At 47.2% G+C, this 24,237-nt stretch overlaps 2 protein-coding genes, 2 long non-coding RNA genes and 1 pseudogene across 6 annotated transcripts; 4 read left to right on the top strand and 1 right to left on the bottom strand.

The window, feature by feature from the left end:
• Window positions 1-227: 227 nt before the first annotated feature.
• Window positions 228-788, top strand: LOC117193742 (accessory gland protein Acp53Ea-like). Its single transcript, XM_033398468.1, has 2 exons — window positions 228-326; window positions 394-788. Exons 1-2 carry the CDS (start codon window positions 285-287, stop codon window positions 712-714), a joined length of 363 nt encoding a protein of 120 aa, XP_033254359.1. The 5' UTR covers window positions 228-284; the 3' UTR covers window positions 715-788.
• Window positions 789-897: 109 nt separating this feature from the next.
• Window positions 898-2,242, bottom strand: LOC117193743. Its single transcript, XR_004474678.1, has 2 exons — window positions 1,186-2,242; window positions 898-1,103 (listed from the first exon to the last, which is right to left on the bottom strand). It is a non-coding gene; the product is annotated as an uncharacterized LOC117193743 (long non-coding RNA).
• Window positions 2,243-2,307: 65 nt separating this feature from the next.
• Window positions 2,308-3,293, top strand: LOC117193741 (annotated as a pseudogene).
• A 422-nt stretch (window positions 3,294-3,715) lies between these two features.
• On the top strand, window positions 3,716-4,314 carry LOC108159615. Its single transcript, XM_017293070.2, has one exon. It carries the CDS (start codon window positions 3,741-3,743, stop codon window positions 4,239-4,241), a length of 501 nt encoding a protein of 166 aa, XP_017148559.2. The 5' UTR covers window positions 3,716-3,740; the 3' UTR covers window positions 4,242-4,314.
• Window positions 4,315-8,133: 3,819 nt separating this feature from the next.
• On the top strand, window positions 8,134-8,971 carry LOC117193228. 3 transcript variants are annotated; one of them, XR_004474538.1, is made up of 3 exons: window positions 8,344-8,472; window positions 8,534-8,750; window positions 8,821-8,971. It is a non-coding gene; the product is annotated as an uncharacterized LOC117193228 (long non-coding RNA). The 3 variants fall into 3 exon arrangements; XR_004474540.1 differs by lacking the exons at window positions 8,344-8,472; window positions 8,534-8,750 and adding an exon at window positions 8,134-8,259; XR_004474539.1 differs by lacking the exon at window positions 8,534-8,750.
• Window positions 8,972-24,237: the final 15,266 nt, after the last annotated feature.

The following is a 24,237-nucleotide window of genomic DNA, read 5'->3' as shown; positions in this document are numbered from 1 at the left end:
TCAACCGAAGCATTTCAAGAGAGCTCGCAAAAAACTCAATCAGAAAAGGTTTTAGATTCAAGGTCGGACAAAATTCGCTATGCTCGCGTAGAATTCGTTACGGATAATGGCTAAGCCTGCAGAAATGCGCTCCCAGAGCGTGAAATTGATCATTTGTGATGGCCGCGAGCATGGCGAATGGGATTATCCTGTGGCCTATAAAGAGGGCACATTCTTCTGATGGCTCAAACGTTGGGACTGGAGCCGTCAAGCCTCACACACCTACGAAGACAGAGAAAGCCCAAATGCATTTGATCAAGGTTACCTTGTGGCTGAGCTTATTGGCTGTGAGTATATATCTTACTAGCCCTACTTGCTTCGAGCCGATCCATACCGATCCCATTCGTTATTTAGCTGTGCCACAAGAGTCAGGTCCAGGCATTTTCAAAAGATTTTGACAAGTACCTGCAGTGCATCGAGGTGATTAACGACGGGGTGTCCTTGCTGATCGAAAACACCATACCTGCAATAAAGATCCTGGTTTTGTGCCTTGACTATCAACCACAGTTGGAAAAGGGCAATAGCTTCCTCAAGTACATTCGAATCGTGCACCAATTTGCCAAGAAGGCGATCTACCATAAGCCCGATTGCCTTAACCAGATGTTCTCGGCGGCTGTCACTTTGCTGAAGCCCCAGGAACGAAAGTTAGACTCCCTGAACTGCTTTGAGGACTAAGGTCTACAATAAATTATACATTTTCAATAAAAATTCAGAGCATACCCGGAGTTTGGGAGGCTCAGCAAACTGAATATCATCGTCACAAGTGTTTGATTCCCCAAAGCAAGCCACAATTAGATTATCAAACGGAATCTTTCGCAGAATGTCAAATAATGTGAAACTGCAAGGAAGACTAGAAACTTGCGCTAAGAATCAGGCCATTCGGTATATTTTACATCAAAACAAAACTTAAGAATCGATTAAGAAAGGCTTCTGCTGGTAGTCCATTCAATATGATACACTTAAGGGATATTTTAGGTTGTCACACTTTCTTATATACTCCAGAAATCCTGGATCTATGCCCCAGGAGAGTGGCATCATCATCATCAGCAGGGCGCCGCAGAGCACTGAAAAAGTAAGGGTTTATGTTTGCACATGTTCTGAAATTTATGAGACAATCTATTCGTAATCCCAAATGTTGTCTGGCACCTGCTAAGTAATTGCTTCAATTCCATGGTCGCTTCGCTCACTCCGCTCCAAATCCTTTCTATTGTTGCTTAGAAATTCCATGGAAACAAAAGCTCGCCACGCTGGCTGATGCAAATCCCCGGCTGGAGACTGCAGAGTGTCGTTGCATAAGCCCCAGTACCAGGGGCCAGTACCACTCTCGGGGCCAGGGTTTTGTGTTAGTTCAAGCACTCTTTGAGTGCTTTGCAGAGCCAAAGATTCGTTGTAATTAGGCGAGTTGTCACTGTTTGCCGTTTGCCATTTGCCATTCCGATACTGCTCTCCCTCGTCGCTGGCCACAAGAGCATTTTATGGACTTTTGTCGCTGTTCTTCCTTCTTCTTTTGTTGGATTTTGGTCTGAGCAAATGAATAATTCAATAGTCGGCAGGCGAGCGGAGTCAGAAGGTGCAGGTCTGCAGCTCTGCAGTCCATCGCAGTTGCATTGTTGGCCAGTGGCGGCTGTAGTTGAGGTCAGTGAAATCAAATCGCTTGGACGCGAAGCGGCAGCATTGGACGGACAGGTTGTTAGCACTTGCTGAAGCTGCTTAGCAGAGTGGAGAAGAGCTGGAACTGGACTTGGACTTGGTTGGCTTTCGTTTCCCTTGGCTCTCGCAGCGGCTCCACTTTCAATGGCCAAATGCGGCCACGGGTTCTTCCTCTTCGGACTGCTTTTGGGGTTAGCCGCCGTTGTTTCCGTCAGCCAAAATTACAGCCACGCCACTAAAAACAGACAACAATTAAATGCAAATCAATTGAATTGATTTCCCCTCAAGGCACAGTGGGAACCACAAATAAAAGCAGGCAATTTCTTCAATCAAACCGAAAGAAGAGGAACCTTTGGTCGGGGAGTACACTCATCGGAGGTGTTCTTCCGTACATGTTTTCCACTGCACTTGGCAAAACGATTAAACAACAATGACATTGGCCTTCAGGAGATCACGTTAGAGGCTACCAAATCTCCCAATTAGCGGCTATAAAAGCGACCGATACACACCACCAACGCCAGAAAACTTAGACGCTGGGCGAGACAGTGCCACGTCCACTTGCAACTTGCAGCAGCTTCAGTTGTACGAGTAGTTTCCATTGCCAGGGTGAGATCACCCATTGTAGAGATCAGAATGTTCGACTCAAAGAATAAGTACGATTCGGAGGCGTTCGACACAATGTGGAGTACGAGCTCCAGATGACGTACACTTTGGAGACGGATTGCCGCATCATGAGCTTCTACGACGCCATGTGGGCATGGAGGTGTCGGGCGGCTACGACCAGTTCGAGCCGCTGACCATCATCAATGTGTCGCCCACGGGCCTGGCCAAGCGCGGCGGAATGCGCCTCGGTGATGAAATCACTCAGATCAACGATGTCCCCGCGCTGGATTTGACCTTTAACGAGGCCCTCGAGCTCTTCCGAAAGTCCTCGCGGTACGTTCGCGTATATGTGCGTGGGTAAGTAGCCGATCCGCAAGCGTTTCCTCCTTTGGTAGGTAACCTTGTACCTCTTTCAGCGATGACGATGCTCCCGGCGAAGAGGACTGGACCTGCGACTGCTGGTTCAAGCCCAGGAAGCCATGGAGGCGCGACTTTACGCCCATTCAGTGGACCTTCCCCTGGAACGATCGCCGCAAGCCGGTCTACAAGGAGTCCAACTGCTTCATGGTGCCCAGCAAAATGGAGGAGAAGATTCGCCTGCGCCGTGCGGCCACATCTGCCGTCCACAAGAAGGAGGACGCTCCACCGCACACCCGCTCGCTGACGCCGACGCCCCGGCCCAAGAACCAGCCCGGTCCGAGTCTGCTCGAGAGTGTCCTCCGACCACGTGGCCCGCCACCAAGGGACTAGATGTGCGGCGACCTACAATGAGCTGGCTAAAATGTGAAATTTCAATACGCAGGCAGCGCTGTATCCGCTGCAGTGCTTTGGGATCCACAGGATTCATCACTCACACGTTGTCTACCTCAGCGTGGCAGCCAGCTGCATCTTCCCGAGAGCAGCAGGAGTGCCGCGCAAGGGCTTAATCCCGGACTTCAAAGAGTGTCCGCAAAGGAACATTGTCGACGTCCTGTCGAGGATCAAGCTGTTACTTAAGTGCACGCTCTCAGATGGCATTTTCAATTGCCACGCTCTGGAATGGCGGCATTCGATTCAGTTATTGTCGCTTCTCTCTGAGCCGCAATCAAGTGTTGCGTCCTCGCGGCCTTCTGCTTGCACTCGATCTAGCTGGGCACCAATCTATGACGTGTGATGGATTGACACCAGTATTCGGATTCAGGTTCATACGACAGTTCTTCTAATTCCTAAGCCCACTATTATGGATGGTCTTCATTGGCGAGATCAATGAAAGATGATTCAATTAGTGATGAATATACATGGATTTGTTTAGAAGTAATCTGTTACGTTAGTGGATAGCAATTAAGGGCAGAATCCAATCGATTTGATACGTACCGGTTTCGAATTGCATTTCCAATTGGCAGCGGCCGAGAGTCACGCTCTGGAATGGGCTTTCGATTCAGTTATTGTCGCTTTTCGGTGCTGCCGCAATGAAGTCTTTCATCCTTGTGGCCCTCTGCTTGCTCTCGATAAAGCTGGCGAGCGCGCATCCAGCTGTTCCCTGTCATGGCACTACCTACTTCGACTGTTACCATTACTGCTACGGCAGCTGCCGCGGCCTCGAGTGCTTCCATCGCTGTCAAAGCGGCTGTGGCTGCGAGGAGGCATTCATTGTGAGGAATAATGGCGCGTGCTGGAAGGTGGAGGTGTGCCAAGTCGGCGACGATGATGCGGACCCGGGGACGCTCATGTCAGAAAACGTAGGAAGAAAGTCGAGCCGCCCATGCTCTCAGAGGCGGGATTGCCACCCGAGCCAAAGAAAGCTAAAAATAATTTTGTGCGTCAGATGCCGTCGGAATATAACCTTGAAATTGGCGATGGTAACAATTTTGCCGATGGTAATGCTATTGGCGATGATGATTACAATGGTGACCCAAATGGTGATTTCAACGGCGATTACAATGGTAATGAATATTATTCAGAGTCAGTGAGAGACATTGATTCTGCTGGTTTTCCTGAGCTTAGTGATGATTATAGCTATTAAAGCAACTATTTTCTTCAGAATATTGTTTAATTTCTTTGTTATTGAATATCGATAATATGTATCGCAAGTCGAAGGACATGCTAATTTTCCAACACTGGTCTTGATCAGTTGTTGAGGACGTGTTAGGGAAAGATTGAAATAAGTTCAGACGCTGTGATTATTGTTTTGTTCCAAATTTTGCCAAAAACTGATCACATTGCAATGCAATTACTGATGTGTAGCTTCTTGATTGATTAAGTTCTAAAGTGATTAATATAAAAATCTAATTACATAGAAGATTACATATGTATTGTACACTTTTCGCTGCCTTGCAAAGGAATATTTTTGAGAGGACGCCGGCGCGCCGGCCATCTTGGATTGCCGCCTTCCGTGCCCAGGTGCCCAGGTAAGAGTTAATAAGCACAGAATATGATCTTTCCATTGGCCACATTGCAGAGCTGGCCAACAAATAAGTCAATTCTAAGTTGGAGTATGCATAGTACTTTGGTATTGCATTCGACCGTGAAGACATATTCTATCCTCTCCCCCCTCACGCACAGCAGCACCAATCAATGGCTAATTGAAAATGTAAGCAAAAGTACAAGGGAATATTGTGCCCAGGCAAATGCAAATTGAGCAAATCTCTACTCGTTTAGCTCCTGCGGGTGTGGGCGGGCTGGAACTTTCCGGAGATGTTTTATTAAGCATATAATTAAATTTTCATTATTCAGAGACCTAGTTTTCTCTGCGGTGTAGACATCAGGGCAGGCCACCGCACACAATCAACTCAAATCCAGGAACAGCATGATGAGCCTGCACTCAAGAAAATTGCTAACATGCTTCTTAATTAATTTTTGTTGTAGGATTTTCTAATTTTAAATTCGTTTTTAACCTCAATGTTATGTTTACCGCAAAAGTGCTCATTGCTGACTGAGTGAGATTCGAGTGTGGGTGTCAGTAGCCTAGCTGCATCCCTCTCCTACGTGCTTATCGTTTTCTTGAGCTCTATCCCGCTTCAACCTACTTGGTTTGCTTGTCTCTCAGTGTACTCGCTCTGCCTGTTACGGTTTAGGGCTTAATGGAGTTCCTGGCCCAGCCGCGTTGAATGCCGCTTTGCATAGCAGTCTGAGGAAAAATGGAGGCCCAATTTCAATGGTCGCCCGTGGAGCGAAGGCAAACGCAATCGGAATCGCAATTAATATTCATTTAAAACGAATGTGCAACTGTACAACTAAAAACGAGGGGGAACGTTGTGAGTTGCTGCGGAGACCGCAACTCTACAGTTATACCCGATACTAAGTCAGTATGGCTCTCCTCCGGCAGACGCCGCTAATATTAAACGACACGACAAAGAGTGCGTGCGAGAGAGACAGAAAATCAGTCTGATCGTGACGTTGGGCGCTGCGTAGCCAGTGCAAATTGATTTGTGCCTTTTGGCTATAAAAATGATCTGATCTGATCCAGATTCAGCAATCTGATAGATATGGTCATTATCTATGATTCTGCGTTTTTAGTTTTCTCGAATCTGCAATATTGTGGAAGCAACAGATTTTCGTCCTTTGTGTGGGCAGAAGGGGGTGGGGCGAAATTTTGAGATAAACGTTTTATAGTGACATCTTAAAGGAGTGTGTGTACCAAATTTGTTTACTCTAGCCTTAATAGTCTCTGAGATTTGTGGATGCCTCAGATTTTCGTCCTTTGCGGGGGCGGAAGGGGGTGTGGCGAAATTTTGACACAAAATGGTCAAGGTCCGATATCACAGGAGTGTGGATACCAAATTTGGTTGCTCTGGCTCTTATAGGTTCTGAGATCCTTGAACTCATATTTTGCAATTGGCAAAACCGACCATGAAACCTGTGTGTTAGAGAGAGACAGAGCGAGAAAGAATGAAATTGTTTTCTTGATTCTGGCTTTAATAATTATACGATCTGGTTCAGATTTTGCACTCTAGAAGATATAGAAGATGACTACATCTTCTACGATTCTACGTTTTTGGTTTTCTCACATCTTTAAAATTGTGGATGCCACAGATTTTCGTCCTTTGGGGGGGCGGAAGTGGGCGGGGCGAAGTTTTGAAATATTTTTGTAGCAGTGACATATCACAGAAGTCTGGATCCAAAACATCGTTGCTCTAGCTCTTATAGTCTTTGACCACTAGGCGCTGAAGGGGACGGACAGACGGACGGCCGGACAGACAGACAGGGCTCAATCGACTCGGCTATTGATGCTGATCAAGAATATATATACTTTATGGGGTCGGAAACGATTCCTTCTGGACGTTACACACATCCACTTTTACCACAAATCTAATATACCCCAATACTCATTTTGAGTATCGGGTATAACAATGCCACTTTCGGCCCTTTGCAGAATGTTCAAACATGAACATATTATCGTCAATACAATGCCACTTTCGGCCCCTTGCAGAATGTTTAAACATAAATAGATTATTGTACACATTCACTCATGTAACAACACCGATTTCTAAAGAAATCACATAAAGTAGACAAGCTATGACTGCACGGGTTTTTTTTTTTTTTATACCCGATACTCAAAATGAGTATTGGGTATAAAGTATAAAACGTGTATCTCAAAATTTCGCCCCACCCCCTTCCGCCCACACAAAGGACGAAAATCTGTTGCGTCCACAATATTGCACATTCGAGAAAACTAAAAACGCAGAATCATAGATAATGACCATATCTATCAGATTGCTGAATCTGGATCAGATCAGATCATTTTTATAGCCAATAGGAACAAATCAATTTGCAGTGGCTACGCAGCGCCCGACGTCACGCTCAGACTGATTTTCTGTCTCTCTCGCACGTACTCTTTGTCGTGTCGTTTAATATTAGCGGCGTCTGCCGGAGGAGAGCCATACTGACTTAGTATCGGGTATAACCGTAGAGTTGCGGTGTCCGCAGCAAGTCACAACGTTCCCCGTCGTTTTGTATTTTGATTCTTGTGAACCTTTTTGTGTACATTTTCTTTATAGCTATAATTACAAGTACAGATAATCATTTACAGTCAATTACAGTGGGTGTTCAGGCCAGCAGCAGATGATTGCCGCGCACTGTGCCAACTTCGTGCGCTCCGGTCTCAACTCGCTCTCGCGCGCTCGGAGGGGCGCTCGGGAGACTTTACGACCCACGATCCACCCGGCGCTCAAGCCATCATGGAGCATAGATCGTAAGGCCTAGTTTTAGTTACGTTTCCCACCCCGCTACAAGCTGTCGTCGTGCACATACGCGCACCTACAGTCCACATATATACAGAAATACAAGGAACATATTTATTGGAACAACTCTGACCTCTTCTTTTGGATATTTTCCCACTCGTCGCTGGAAAGCCGCTCCGGTGATCCGCCCTCCTACAAACATTGGTCCTTCGAGCCGGATCTTCGCCTTCCCCATAAGGAGAAGCTTACCCCAGCCAGCATCGGCGGATCGCTCTAAGTTCAAGATAAGTAAGCCCAACACCAGTGCAGTGATTTTGTGCGAGTTTTCCATCCCAGTCCGAGTTCCCGTGGCATACATATGTACATACATATGTATTCATTTCTCGCTCTAGCTCCAAATTAAACCATACTTCGTTCTGCCAACGGTTGTGGCCTCCTACTTCTCCAAAGGTTTAATTTGATCCGAGCAAGCTCCTGCGGTCAACCTCCGATAAAGTGTATATATTCCCTGTAGAACCAAAGGGGTCAATTGACCCCTCTCGAACTAGTTCTGCGCTGTTTACCGCGCAACTAGCTACGCAACTAGTTACGCGGGATGCGAACGCGGACCAGGTCTTCGTCGACTACAATGTACTAGTTCTGCAACTAGTTACGCGGGAAGCGAACGCGGACCAGACGAAAAAGAACCGAAAAACGAAGCCGCCTTCGGTTTGTTTTTGAAGGCGGCAAATAACCGCAATTCCGTGGAGTTACAGTGCCCACTCAGCTAGTTTTTACCGAGCCACGACATGCAATAAGCACCGAAATGGTAAGTTAATCGTGATATTTTACTGTAGTTGCGCTCGTGGAATGAAAGAGACAAGAATTTACACAAACAAACTGCGAATGTTTTCCTCGTTTGCTTTATGCGTTGATTTTGTTCACTTCTGTACAACATCTAATCGCTGGAAGAGTCTTTTGTGTAAACATTTATTAAAAAAGTGGAAAAGAATTAATAAATAAATCAAATTAATATAAACAGGTACGTGCAAATATATATTATATATTTCAAATAAAATTATGAGCAAAAGGCATTTGCGTAGACTCCGTAAGAGTGAAAGGGAAGCTAACATTGCAAAGTTAGCGTTGTGCAGGAAAGATAACAGATAACAGCAATGAAATCGATTCTCCAGCCAGCTGGCGTTTTGAGCGGCTTAAACTTTATTTTGAGTGAGGAAATTGTTCTAGCCTATAACGTCGATGGCGTCCAAGGGAAGAAGGCCCTTAGGACCCACAAAGAATTTTTTCCAGCTTTGCTAGGTAAAATACCATTTACACTTCTAGAGATTTAAAAATTTTTCATATAAATTAAAACAAATATTAATTACAGAATGTATTCCGCCTGGCGATGAGCCCCCCGAAAACACTGTGCGGAAGGCAATGCAAAGGATGAAGAAAAGGGTGTTTAAGAAGAAGTGTCTTGCCAAAAACCAGGAGTAGGCTAAGCATCATATAATTAAAAATTATTCGTTATAATGAAAGACATTGTGTTTTTATTTTTGTATTATTCCAGACTGCCAGATTGACTACTACCAATAGTCAGTTCGGAACTAGTTACTGGTAACTAGGTCAGAGCTAGCTACAGGTAATCGAAGGGTAGTCGAGTGGGGAACTAGTTGCTGACTTTCTACTGGTAACTAGTTCGGAACTACCTCCTAGCTACGGGTAATCGAAGGGTAATCGAGCGGGAACCAGGGGTGGTTCCGCCCTAGGACATGCATGTGTTAAATTCTCCGCTGAAATACATTGCGGGTAATCGATCTGGAACCAGGGTGGTGAGAATGGTAGCTAGTGCGGCACCAGTGCGGAACTAGTTGCCTGGTACTAGAGGGTTGGGTCGTCAACCCAAGCCACGGTACATAGCACTTACATCCATACGCACACAAATACAAGCAGCAGCAGCGGTGCATTCGTTTCGTTTTTCCTTTCGCTTTCGCTTCTCCACCGTTTGCTAGCGCTGTTGTTGGTGGGAGAATATTTTTCGGTGCCGCGCTTGACCGTAACGGAACACCAAGTGTAGCGCTACCCAGCACTTCGAGGGTATATTGTTTTCAACATTCGTTTGCAACCGGCTCTATATAGGGGTACCTTGTGCATCCATATCATTGCTCATCCTTATTAGTCGCTCTTGGTTGGCACTTTGTTTTTTATTTGATCGTAGTATTTTATATTTATATATTCCGGCCACGGTGGCCGACTTCTACTATATAAATACTCGCGATAAATCCCGCCAAGGCCACATAACCACGGTTCGTCGTTCACAACTTCCACTTCTCCATTTCCGCTCACCTGCTTTGCGACTCTGATACGCGCTATCGCAAATCCATCAGCCAACCATGCCCACTGGTGAGAAGAAATCTCGCAAGAAGTTTAAGCGGGTGAGTTCGCTGAGTTTGACCCATCCACCAAGCTCCAACGGCTCAATCACTACGCCCACAGCTTCCCGTCCGGCCCCAGCTGAGCGAGGTTCGACCACGTCCAGGGCTCACACACCACATGCCTTTGAGGCCTTGTTGCTCCCCTCGGTCGTCCCTCGCACGGTTCCGAGCACTATGGCAATCGGTCGCCAGTTCCGCACGGTCTAAGTTTGCCTTGGCTGCAAGCAGACTGACACGCTTCAACCAGAAGCTCAGCGCTCCAGATGCTAGCACACCAACCCGCTCGCTCTCCCAAGTCCATCGAGATCAACTCCGAAGCCTGTGGGCGAAGGTGGACGCGGAGTTCGAGGCCTGTGTGGAGGCGATAACGGAAGTAGATCCAGAGGGGGCAGCTGACGTCCAAGGGATGTGCGATGACTGCTACGCGGTCTACGCGCAATGCCTTGCCGAACTGAACGATCAGCTCGAACCCCCGACTGTCCCTCACACGCCTCAACTGGCCATTCAAGTGCCGACTTCCGGCGGTTGCCGTTTTCCTCCATGTGACACTGAAGTTTTCAGTGGGGACTACCAGCAGTGGCCCACGTTCCGAGACCTGTTCACCGCCATATATATAGAGAACCCGAGGTTGGCTCCAGTAGAAAAACTGTTCCACCTCAACAAAAAAACAAGCGGTGAGGCCCACGACATAGTGGCACAGGCTCCACTCACGAACGAAGGGTTCGCGTCCGCATGGAGCGCCCTCCGTGAGCGTTTCCAAAACAAGAGGCTGATACTCAAAGCCCAGCTGAAGATCCTTTTCAGTCTGCCCCAAATCCGCACCGAGTCAGCTGCAGCGCTAAAAGAGCTTCAGAGAGCCGTCCACAAGTGCCTTACGACACTCAACCACTCCGAGGTCTCCACAGACAGCATTTTCGCTGACGGAGTGTTAGTGTACCTCATACCCGCGAAGTTGCCGAAAGCGACTTTGGAGCTTTGGCAGCAGTCCGTGACACACAAGTCCGAAATTCCCACCTGGCACGCTATGGACAAGTTCCTGGCGGAGCGGTACCTGTCTCTCGAGGTGACCGAGGATGGCCATCCAGGCATGGAGACTCAGGCCCACTCCAGGGCGAGTCTACCCATGTCAGAGAGTTCAAAGGGCAATCCCAACCCATAACGTTCCCAAGAAAGCCCTGTTGCAAGGCGGGTTCACTCGTTCGGAACAACTGTGGATCCGAAGCGGAGAACGTGTGATCTTTGCTCCAAAGAGAACCATCCGATCCGGGTATGCCCTCAATTCCTTCAGATGAGACCTGATGCTCTAGCTGGAGCGAGCAAAAAAGCTTTGCTAAAACTGTTTCGCAAGAGGTCACCAGATTCGTGAATGCCAAAGAGCCCACAACTGCAACACGTGTGGAGACCGGCATCATACGCTGCTGCACCGTGGCACTCCAGTTTCCAGCCAATCCGTGCCCAACTCCGTACCCCTTCCGACTCCTGCCGAAGCTCAGCCTAGCGTTCAGAACTATTTCGCCTCCGGCAAGAGGGCGGTACTCCTGGGCACAGCTATTATTAATATTTGCCACTTGGGGACAAACTTTCGCGCCCGCGCTCTAATCGACCCGGGCTCCGAGGCGACGTTCATTACGGAACGTCTCTTCCAGATCATTAAGTTGCCATTCCGACTCGCCCAGGCACAGGTCTCGGGCCTCAATCAGACCATATCCGCTCAGTCCAAGAAGCTCTGCAATTTTTCCCTCCGCTCCCCGACTAAGCCGGGCTTACACTTGGACGCCACAGCCTATGTCCTGCCGGAACTATCAGGCAGCCTTCCCTCCCATCCGATCCCGCAACACTCGTTGCGAGACTTGCCGAACCTGCCATGGGCCGACCCGACATTTTACGCAAGCTCACAAATAGATGTCCTGATTGGTGCCGACATCCTTCCATCCATCCTTTTCAGCGGCTCACAGACGAACATCTGTGGATCTCTCCTCGGACAGGAGATTATTTTCGGATGGGTTCTTACAGGCCCCGTGCCAAACACGGTACAAGGCAGGGTCGCATCCTTCTCCACGCAAATTTCCACCGAGCTAGAGACTCCGTTAGACAAACTCCTCACAAAGTTTTGGGAGGTGGAGGACATTCCTACTAAAATAGAAAGCGAGTCGGATTCTTACTGCGAAAGAAATTTCCTCCGAACTACGTCAAGAACGCCAAGCGGGAAATACGTCGTCACGTTACCGTTTCGCGACCCAGATCATCTCGGGTCAGATCTGGGGTATTCAAGGGCAACCGCGCTGGCCCAGTTCCTAAGAAACGAAAATCGCTTGAAAAGAAACAGTCCCCTACAAGAGCAGTACGACACCGTGATCCAAGAATACCTAGAGCTTGGACACATGACAGAAGTTCTTCCGACTCATGGGTCCTCAACCTACTACCTGCCGCACCACGCTGTCTTCAAGCCTGATAGCACCACCACGAAAGTCCGCGTTGTATTTAACGCATCCAGCCCGTCGACTAACGGTATCAGCTTGAATGACCTTCTGCACCACGGCCCTGTTCTCCAGTCCGACTTAACCCTTCAGATCCTGAAGTGGCGCTACTACCGGTACGTCTTCAATGCTGACATCACCAAGATGTTTCGGCAGATTTGGGTAGATCCGAAGCACACCCCCTTCCAGCGAATTTTGTTTCGCAACAAGGAGGGCGAGATACGCGACTATGAGTTGCAAACTGTCACCTTTGGAGTCAATTGTGCTCCCTTTCTCGCCATCCGGGTGTTGCAACGGCTTGCAGACGATGTCCAGTCCCGATTCCCAAGAGCCAGTGACATCATTCGGTCCTGTATGTATGTCGACGACGTCCTAGCGGGAGCAGACTCTCCCACTGAGGCTCAACTAGCTATCCGCGAGTTACAGGCCGCCCTGAGTTCTGCCGGGTTTCCACTGAGAAAATGGACGTCCAACCACAAGGATATCCTGACTACCATTCCGAATGACCATCTCCTTCACACCGACTTCCTTGAACTCGAGGCAGAAAGCACAGCCAAGACTCTCGGAATTCGCTGGAAGGCGACAACAGACGATTTCTTCTTCGTTCCGCCAGAGCTGGCATCTACGGCATCATATACCAAGCGAGCGGTGCTTTCCCAGATAGCAAGGTTGTTCGACCCTGCGGGCTGGTTAGCTCCTTTCAAGGAGCCCAGGTCAAAGATCTTCATGCAAGAGATCTGGTTGCAAGAAGTAGGATGGGACGAAGATCTTCCGACCGAGATGCGTCAGCGCTGGCAGAGTTTTCTGCGGAGCTACTCCGCTCTCGACCAGATCCGCATTCCAAGGTGGATTGGCTCCGAACCATCTGTAAGGGTCGAGCATCACGGATTTTGCGATGCGTCCGAAAAGGCGTACGGTGCGGCGATCTACGTACGCATCGAGACTGACCACCTGGTCAAGGTGCAGTTGCTTACCGCGAAAACACAAGTCGCACCCGTTAAGACTGTATCGCTCCCCCGTTTAGAGCTGTGCGGCGCCGTGCTGCTGTCCGAAATGGCGACGGCTATCCTGCCAAATATGCCAAGCGCACCTACAACCTGTTACTTCTGGACAGATTCCGCTATAGTCCTGTCCTGGCTGAAGAAGCCTGCTTGCCACTGGACCACCATCGTGGCCAACCGAGTGACCAGAATTTCGCAAGCCACCGGGGTCGAGAATTGGGGTCACGTTCCGTCCGCACAAAATCTCGCCGACCTCGCCAGCAGGGGCGTATCCTTACAGGAGCTCGTCGAGAACCAACTCTGGTGGCACGGACCAGCGTGGTTGCAAGGGCCCCGGCATCAATGGCCAGTCCAAGGCGGGGACGATCCCGTGATAACCCTCGAGCAACGTGCTCTGAAGGTTCATTTTGCACCGAGCCCATCCGAAGACTTCCTCGATCGGTTCTCCAATCTGGAGAGAGCCCTGCGAGTCCGTGCTTATGTCCTTCGCTTTACAAAACGCTGCCGGAAGCTGGTCACCGGACAAGAGGACCACCTTGCAAGCGAAGACATTACCGAAGCTGAGCGCACTCTTATCCTAGAGACTCAGCGCAGGGAATACTCCCAAGAGCATCACTGCCTAAGCGAGAAGCGGCCAGTGCCAAGGTCAAGTTCTATCCTGAATTTGAACCCGTTCCTAGACCAACATGGGCTCATAAGAGCATGTGGCCGTATCGCAACTTCTACCTTTCTGAACCAACTAATGGTGCGACTTATCCGATCCAAGTTCTGGATTCCCAAGGTTCAGAAACTCATTAAGGGGGTGGTAAACTCCTGCAAGGTATGCGTCATCCACAGACAGAAGTTGCAAGCCCAAATGATGGGTGATCTTCCTACGGAACGAACGTCCTTTTCCAGACCGTTCACGCACACGGGTGCGAAATACGGAATTACACAGGCAGAGCGTGCCTGATAACCAAGGGGTATGTGTTTGTGTTCGTGTGTTTTTCCACGAAGGCGATCCATTTGGACCCCACGTCGGATCTCACGACCGAGAAATTTCTTGCAGCCTTCGCTCGTTTCGTCGCACGACGAGGGTGTCCGCAGCGCATTCACTCCGACAATGGCAAAACTTTCGTTGGTGCCGCCAAGGTGCTTTCTCGTGACTTCCTAGAAGCATTCAAGGGCTCGATAACTGATGCGTACAGCCATCACCGGGTTTCGTGGCGTTTTATCCCACCAGGAGCTCCACACATGGGAGGTCTGTGGGAAGCCGGGGTGAAGAGTTTCAAAACTCTCTTTTACAAAGCCACGTCCACTCGGAAGTACACTTTCGAAGAGCTTTCCACGCTTCTCGCAAAGATCGAAGCATGCCTTAATTCCAGGCCGCTCTCGCCGATGTCCGAAGATCCAACTGAGTTGCTGGCCCTTAATCCCGGGCACTTCCTTACCGGGGGACCCTTGATGTCCACGGCCGAACCCGAAATAAAGGGTGACCTTAAATCAATAATCAATCGATGGCAGCATTTAAAGGCGCTCACCCAACAGTTTTGCCAGCGGTGGAAAGAGGAATACCTCAAAGAGCTCCACAAGCGCACTAAGTGGCAGACGCCGACGCCAAACCTCCAGGTTGGGGATATGGTTGTCGTCAAAGAAGACAACCTGCCCTCCAATGAATGGCGGCTCGGGAGAGTCTAGTCCGTGTATCCCGGCGCTGACGATAGAGTCCGTGTGGTAGATATCCTTACTGCCCGCGGGGTCCTTAAAAGGCCTGTTGTAAAGGTCGTTCTCCTCCCAGTAGAACGCCCTAGTTCCGTCCAACAATAACGCAATAACCTTCCAAAGCTCCAAGTTTCATTACTAATACTTCTTCGACCACTTTCCTTCCTCCTAGTTCATCGTATCCAGACATGGCCCCACGCTCACGCGCCAACCGCACCGGGGAGAGCCGGCATCCACGGGGTAGAGGCACCTACCGTTGCCGAGTCTGCTCAGGAATACACCCGCTACGGACCTGCCATGTGTTTCTGCGCCTAAGCCCTGAGAAGAGGCTCCGAGCCGTCCTGAGAAACAAATACTGCGCCAACTGCCTGGCGCACCAGCACTCCGGGAAGGACTGCCTCAGTGGCGGGCTGTGCAGGGTGTGTGGCAATAACCACCACACGCTACTCCACATATCCGCGCCTCGCTGTCCAGCCCGCTCAGCCTCGCGAATACAGTCGACAGCTACATCGGCCCACGCCGGACGCCGCCCTCGTCGCCCAGCCCGTCCAGACCCGGCTGCACCGCCGCCATCTACGCCGGCTCACGCCGAGCGCCGTCCTCGTCGGCCCGTCAGCCGACCGGTCGTAGGAACCGCGACCTCATCGTTTTCGAGTCCAGCGGCTCAAGCTGAGTGCCGACCCCGTCACCCCGTGAACCGCCCCGTCGTAGGAACCCCGGCGCCCTCCGTAAGCTCCCTTTTACAACATAGGAGCCTCAATATCCCCCCGACGGCGCTGGTGGTCCTGGATACGGGCTCGAAGGATTTCGAAACGGTCGCGCTTATCGACCCATGCACGCCGATGAGCTGCATTGACGACTCATTGGCCTCCGCCTTCAAGATACCTACTACGCGCGTCGGCAACGAGAAGGTGTGCACCGCGGTCATTCGTACCAAGACGGGCGACTTCCGACTGGAAGCCATCCTGAAGGTCGAGCCCCGTTTGCGCATCCGCACGCCGATCCGACCTTTGAGCGATACGATCCGGGCTCGATTTGACGATCTGAAGCTCGCAGATGCGCAATTCCATCGACCAGCCACCATCTCTCTGGTCTTAGGCGCCGACGTCTACCCGAAAGTGATCCAACCCGGGTTCCTGGCACGCGAGGACGGCCTTCCTGTGGCCCAGAGCACGGTGTTCGGATGGATCGTATCCGGTGCATGCACACAGCCATAGACACCGATTGGGCCTTGCATCCTGCAGGGGGGGGGAGGATGTTCAGGCCAGCAGCAGATGATTGCCGCGCACTGTGCCAACTTCGTGCGCTCCGGTCTCAACTCGCTCTCACGCGCTCGGAGGGGCGCTCGGGAGACTTTACGACCCACGATCCACCCGGCGCTCAAGCCATCATGGAGCATAGATCGTAAGGCCTAGTTTTAGTTACGTTTCCCACCCCGCTACAAGCTGGCGTCGTGCACATACGCGCACCTACAGTCCACATATATACAGAAATACAAGGAACATATATATTGGAACAACTCTGACTTCTTCTTTTGGATACTTTCTCACTCGCCGCTGGAAAGCCGCTCCGGTGATCCGCCCTCCTACAAACAGTGGGTAGGGAAGTGCTATCGTTTGCAGTCTTCGTGCTACTTTAATTCTTCTTATGGAATACATTATTAATATTATCATTATTATGATTCCGACAATCAAGGCCGCATGTCCAGATACATGATGGAACTAAAGTCCTTTTAAGTCATGATGACCTTCTTTTAACAATTTAATTTCGTTTCTTAACTTATCCATTTCTTCTGTATGGTTAATTAATGGTACTGTTAATGGATTCCAAACAATTTTTGGTATTTTACTTATATTACTTATATAAAAGAATGAAATTGTTTGAATACTGTGATGAGGTACTAGTATTTTATCATCGGCTCGCACAGTACAACCATGTATTATTGTTAAAATTCCTTGTTGCGGAAGATCAATTAGTTCTTGATTTGAGTTACTACATTGAATTCTAGCATTAGTGTTTACTGGAACTTTGAAGATCCAACTACCCTGTCTTTCTAATTCGACCAAAAATGACCTTGTCTCTGCTATCTTCCTATAAACGCAATTTGAATTACCCTTTGGTTTGAAAGGAGCTATCTCACAAGCATTATTATTGGCATTGCTCCAAGGCCAATTACCTTCGCATATTCTTCTATTCGTTTGCCATTTTTGGCATTTATTCAAGGTAGCTTCAGTCATCGAATGATAGGAATCAATTTCGAAATTATATACTAAATACCTAGAGCTCAAATCTACCTTGACTAATTCTTGTTCATGCTCAACCGGCATTGGAATTATCCTAAACAAATGGGATGCGTGTCTACCAAACAGGGGAATCTTCACGTTCAGAATTAATTTGTTATCAACAAAAATTCCTTTCGCTGTTAATAGGCTGTAAATTTCCTTCAATTCTGTTCCAGTTCTTTTTCCTGGAAGCACCAATGTTTCTAATAAGTTATCTTTTATTTTTGCTATTTCTCCCTTTAATTGTATAGGTTTTAAAATATTTGGATTTAGTCTACCATGATTAATATCTATCAGTAGATTTATAACTGCTGATTGAATTTTATCGCACTCTTCAATCAAGGAGCTTAGTTGCTTTGTTACCATAAAGAAATTTATAGATTCTTTGTACACATAAAAACCTTCCTTTAATGCTTCCGTTATGTTTTCTACTCTAGCGCTCATACTTCAAAAGTTCAAATTTATTTCCTCGGTAGTTCTTTTGAGAATATTTACCGTTGACTCTACCACCGATGTTTGTTTTTTAATTAAATCATCTAGGTTATGTTGGTTTTCTAATAAATGTTTCATATTTCCTTCCAACGTTTCCCTGTCTTCGGCGTACATTATCCCAAATAATATATGATAAAGTGAGCCCATAAACTCAAATGGTGCTCGCTTCTTTCTTTTATTATCCTGAGTCATGAAAAGTTTATTATTTTTCTCCAGGTCTGCAATTTGTCTTTCCGTATTATCTAAGACATTATAGCATTGATCTTCAAAAGTATAAAGTTTACCACACACAACTCTCATTTTACCAATCAATTCTTTCCCCTTTTTTATCATTTGGAAATACGGGTCCATTTTATAATAAACAATTAAATCCCAGGATGAGGCGACTATATCAACGTCCCCCATCGGGTCCAAATATATCGAAGTGGAACTGTTCTTTTTTCAATTGACCACTTCGCCGTTCTTCTAGCAGCAATGTTTGCATTTGACACTTGGCAACATAACACAAGCATTAACAATGCTGCTATCAGTCCTAGCTTGGACATTCGAGGTCTACTACGCGTACTTCTGGTCTCTTTTGGAGTCATTCCTGAGTCTTGCTCTTCTGACTCAATTCCAGCTAATGGACAAATTTTAGTTATAGGTCGTTTTATCAACCCGTCTTGATGTTTTATAGTTACTACTCTGACTCTACCGTCCCTACCTTTATGTATTTCTTCTATTTTTCCCAAGGGCCATCTAGCTGGGTGACAGGTTTCATCTTTTATTAATACAATCTGTCCTGATTTAATATTCTGCATTCCTATTTTCCATTTATTTCTTTGTTGCAGTGTGTGCAAATAATCTTCTTTCCATTTAATCCAAAATTCTCTTTTCATTTTCTGAATTAATCTCCATCTATCCAGATTCCCGATTTTTATACCCGATACTCAAAATGAGTATTGGGGTATATTAGATTTGTGGTAAAAGTGGATGTGTGTAACGTCCAGAAGGAATCGTTTCCGACCCCATAAAGTATATATATTCTTGATCAGCATCAATAGCCGAGTCGATTGAGTCCTGTCTGTCTCTCCGTCCGTCCGTCTGTCCGTCTGTCCGTCCCCTTCAGCGCCTAGTGCTCAAAGACTATAAGAGCTAGAGCAACGATGTTTTGGATCCAGACTTCTGTGATATGTCACGCCCACTTCCGCCCCCACAAAGGACGAAAATCTGTGGCATCCACAATATTGAAGATACGAAAAACTAAAAACGCAGAATCATAGATAATGACCATATCTAGCAGATTGCTGAATCTGGATCAGATCAGATCATTTTTATAGCCAATAGGAACAAATCAATTTGCAGTGGCTACGCAGCGCCCGACGTCACGCTCAGACTGATTTTCTGTCTCTCTCGCACGCACTCTTTGTCGTGTCGTTTAATATTAGCGGCGTCTGCCGGAGGAGAGCCATACTGACTTAGTATCGAGTATAACTGTAGAGTTGCGGTCTCCGCAGCAACTCACAACGTTCCCCCTCGTTTTTTTTCGGAATAAGTATTTTCCCCTATTTATTCATGATACTTTGGAAGCCTGTTTATGTTGCGGTTGGAGTGTAGAGAGTAGAGTCCTCTCTAAGCTGCGGTCCTTAAGCTGGCTGCTACCCAGGGGAAAGGACTATCCTGAGTGTTCAGCCACAGACATGTATTTAATGAATATTAGGAATATACAGTTCAATCTCATACACAAATACTCATAAATAAAATTGTCTATGTCATTTCATGTAACTGAATATGACGACACGAAAAATACATTAGCAACTAAGAATAGACAATAGCACTTGTAAACTCGAACCCACCAGAAGGGATCAAGCAATAAACTATCTACTTTATTGCCGCCAAGTACCTAAGTAAATGCACTGAAATATAACCCCCGCACAGAGTAAGTGTACCCAATCTAAAAATACACTCACAAGGAGCCTGATCGTTCCTTCCCATAGAATAAGAATACCACTGCTAGCTATATAAGAAGATGCATTTGTTCAATAAAAATCAGTGTTAGAAACAGTACCATAGCTGCCTGTCACTCATCTTCCATCGCAATCATCAGAGGCTGTCGCCGTGTCTTCAGATCCTCACTTGCGCACCGTAGGATACCCACTCCGCAGTCCAACTGGTTCAAGTTCTAGTTGCGACGACCAAACTGTAGAGGGTTTATGTACCGTATGCAATCCAGCTTCCTACACACACACACACACACATTAACATTTGGTGACCCCGACCTTGGTCATCCTTTCAAACTGTCTAACAAGCTACAGTGAAAGGATTCGATCTGGACATCAGATTGAAACAGTCAACAGGACATCTTCAATAAAAATTTGGCATCAGGCCATACACTTACGGTAGCATCTCCTACCAATAAGTATCACTTTGGCAAATCGGACATATTCAGGTTATCAGCCAACAGAAAAACAGCTATAGAATTCGATTACCACCAAGGCAATCAATTTTTGTTGTTACGTGCGTTCCATAAATTGGAAACAGCACAAATCCCTCCATCCAACACATCACCTGTACTATTACCTTTCTGACCAACAACGGTTGCGATTCGGAGCGTATCCAGCTGCAAAGCAAATAAAACACTCCCAACGGGTCAAAAGTAATAAGTACAAACAGATAGAATGGATACACATATGGAGGCAGAAGCTGCCGCTACAATGGCAATGGATGTGCAGCAAGAGATTGGTGAGGAAATATCGAGGTGCATTCGGAACTTTAAAAAAGATTCCCAAGAACGAAAGCAAACGGCCTCTTATTTTCAAGCCAAAATATTAGCACTCGAAAATGCGTGGAATCGCTTCAGCAAAAACGACTCCAAACTTCGCGATACAGACAAAACGGATGAATACGTAAAATTCCGTGAAGACTTACGTACAACATGTAAGCAACACATTACGATCTTTACCGAATGCATGGATAAGCTATCACAGACGTCTAGTGCTCGTGGGGAACGTCAAATCATCTTTAAAGAAAAGCATGAGAATCCTCCAGTAGATCCCAAAGAAAGCGGTCTGATCCAGCAACCCTCGAAGGATTACAGCAAACTGCTTTCACTATGTCGCCGACAAAAGGCCATAGTAGAGTCCGTTAAACGCAATCTGAAACAACTTTTAGAGGCGGAAGGAGGCACATCAAGTGATTTGATAAAATCACTATGGACTCAAGCGCAGGAAGTCCACTTCACAATTCATGGGGAATTCGAGGACCCAGTGGAAGGAGGATATGACATGGAATCCTACCTAACACTGGAAAGTAAGGTCCAAAGAGCATTGACAAAATCAGCCACACCAAACACGGATAACGTGCATCTTCCACGCATCAGCATCCCAAAGTTTGATGGGGATCTATTAAAATGGACCCAGTTCTTCGATCTGTTCTCATGCATGGTGCATGAGACCAACATGCCTACGGTGATAAAGATGTGGTATCTTAAAACCACCGTTACCGGCGAGGCAGAAAGATTGATTCGACATATCGATCTAAAGGAAGAAAATTATGAAGCCGCTTGGGAAATACTAGTTGACGCATACAACAATCCCAGATATGTTTCGAACACGGTACTGAACCGCTTCCTCAATCACCAAACAATTAATGACGATCCCAAGTCATTAAAAGAGTTGTATATAACAAACATAGAATCCCTTGCATCACTAAAGGGATTGGGCACCAATATATCTACATGGGATCCGATATTGATTGCCATTATCAGAAACAAACTGGATGTAACAAATAAGGCCTTGTATGAGCAATCATTGGGAAGCTCAAAGAACATTCAGGCGCTGGATACGATGCTTCAGTTCTTGGAGCAAAGAATTCGGGTTCTAGGAACCAGTAAGAAGTAACCAGCATCAAGGAGAGAGCCAAAAGGCACGACATGTGCATCAGCAAACACAGGGAGAACGCGAGCACCCTTATGCACATTCTGCAAAAAAGCAAGCCATTGGCTCTACGGATGCGAAGAATTTTCTCCATCAGAACGACTAAATTGGGTACAAAAACAAAAAATGTGCGTTAATTGTTTTAGAACAAATCACAAAACAAACGCATGCCCTGGTCGAAACTGCTTCAAGTGTGACAAGAAGCACAACACGATGCTACATTTGGAAACAGCATCAGGCGCAGCTACAGAATCAAGAGGCCCGACGGTTGGTGCAGCAAGTAACAATAGTTACAATCTTCTGGCCACAGCAAAGGTGGCAGTAGAAGCCAACAACGGGCAGGTTGATAATTTTAGAGCACTGCTAGATTCAGGATCACAGATAAACTTGATCTCTGAACGAATGGCATCAATGTTGTCACTCAAACTAAAAGACACAACATTACGGATCGAAGGAATTGGAGGTCAATCAAAGAGCAGCAGAGCACGAGTAAATGTGCTCATGAAATCCCTTCACAATGGTTTTACGCAAAGAATTGAAGCTTTCGTATTACCACAGATAATAGCTGATCAACCAGCTCAGGCACTCGATTCAGATAGCTTAAACATACCAAGCAAGATCTCACTGGCAGATCCAAACTTCCATAAGCCAGGCAAAATCGACATGCTAATCGGAGCCGAGCATTACTACTCGCTGCTGCTACCAGATCAACAGCAGCTAAGGACAGGAGGCCCGTTGCTACAAAACACGAAACTGGGATGGATTGTGGCAGGAAAAGTCAAATCTGCCCACAATTCCTCACCCATTTGTGCAACGGAAGTAAACGAGCTCATGGAAAGATTCTGGACTCTGGACAATCTAGAGACTGAAGACAAACCACGCACTCCAGTGGAAGCACGGTGTGAAGCTCATTTTATAGAAAATCTTCAGACAGCTTCAGACGGCCGTTTTATTTTCTCCCATTTTCCGAACACCCTTCAGCCCTGGGGGAGTCGTTGGAAACCGCAACAAAAAGATTCCTAGCGTTGGAGGGGCGAAGCTCAACAGAAACTTGGAAGAGTTTGGTGGACTTCATGGAAGAGTATGAAGGACTAGGACATATGAAGATTGTGCCAGCATCAAAAGTTCCCAAAAGGCACTACTTCATTCCACATCATTGTGTACTCAAACCTGAGAGCACCACCACGAAGCTTCGGGTAGTATTCGATGCCTCATGCAAATCAACAAGCGGGAAATCTTTGAACGACATTCTGCAGGCTGGACCCACCGTTCAGAGCGAACTTATGTCCATTCTGTTACGATTTCGAATTCATAAGTACGTATTCACAGCGGACATAGAAAAGGAGGATCAATTCCATCAGATGATAGTCTGGAGAAACAATCCATCCGAAGAGATCAGGTACTATCGCCTGAAAACAGTAACATATGGGACAACATTTGCTCCGTTCCTAGCAACGAAATGTCTGGATCATTTGGCAATACAATACAAAGACAGACTACCAGTAGGATCAACAACATTAAAAACCGATTTCTATGTTGTCGACTGTCTAACTGGAGCAAACACGATTCCAGAGGCAATTCATGTTCGACAAGAACTAAATAAGATATTGCTACCGTCCGGATTCAAATTGCGCAAGTGGTGCTCCAACAATGAGCAACTTCTCCAAGGAATCCCCAAAGAGGATATTGTAACCGATGTAAAACTAGGAGAGACACTAGAGCACTACAGCGTGAAAACTCTGGGTCTCATCTGGATGCCGAAGAAGGATACATTGTGTGGACGAACACAGAAAAGCCAGGCTACACGCATCACCAAACGGGTGGTATGTTCCGAACTGGCCCAAATCTTTGACCCATCTTTGCGTTCCCATCTTGGACTCTTTGCACCGGTGGTAGTAAAGGCAAAAATCTTCATGCAACAACTTTGGGAGCTCAAACTGGATTGGGATGACGAATTACCATTACAACACCAAATCGAATGGAAAGAATACCGGGACGACTTACAAACATTGAACAAAATGCAAATTCCCCGGCATATCTACGATGGTAAAATTCCAGTTACCCAAGAACTCCATACATTTGTAGATGCATCAGAACGAGCATATGGCGCAGCAGTATATGTACGCGCTACATACAAAAACAACCAAGTGTCAGTAAGACTGCTCTGTTCGAAATCACGTGTGGCGCCGACAGCCAAACAATCGCTACCACGGTTAGAACTTTGTGCTGCAGTCCTCGGTGCCGAGCTCACAAACCGAGTCCGACAGGATCTGCACATGGACATTAACACGGTTTCAGGATGGTTTTAGAGTGATTCCACCGTTGTGTTATCCTGGATAAACGCATCGTCATCAACATACCATACCTTTGTGGCAAATCGAATAGCCAAAATCCAGGCATTAACAAACCAGTCACAATGGCGTCACGTGTCATCGGACAACAACGCAGCCGATGTCCTGTCGAGAGGAATCGCAGCAAGCAGACTGGCAGATCACAATCTGT

Source organism: Drosophila miranda (genome assembly GCF_003369915.1).
Source record: "Drosophila miranda strain MSH22 chromosome Y unlocalized genomic scaffold, D.miranda_PacBio2.1 Contig_Y2_pilon, whole genome shotgun sequence".
Taxonomy (NCBI): Eukaryota; Metazoa; Arthropoda; class Insecta; order Diptera; family Drosophilidae; genus Drosophila; species Drosophila miranda.
This window is presented reverse-complemented; position numbering and strand designations above follow the sequence as displayed.

What these genes read in the sequence shown, in the direction of transcription:
- LOC117193742 (XM_033398468.1), top strand. Translation starts at nt 285, where the DNA reads ATGCATTTGATCAAGGTTACCTTGTGGCTGAGCTTATTGGCT. An exon ending in TGTGGCTGAGCTTATTGGCT is followed by an intron (nt 327 to 393) that starts GTGAGTATATAT and finishes TTCGTTATTTAG; the next exon opens with CTGTGCCACAAGAGTCAGGT.
- LOC108159615 (XM_017293070.2), top strand. Translation starts at nt 3,741, where the DNA reads ATGAAGTCTTTCATCCTTGTGGCCCTCTGCTTGCTCTCGATAAAGCTG.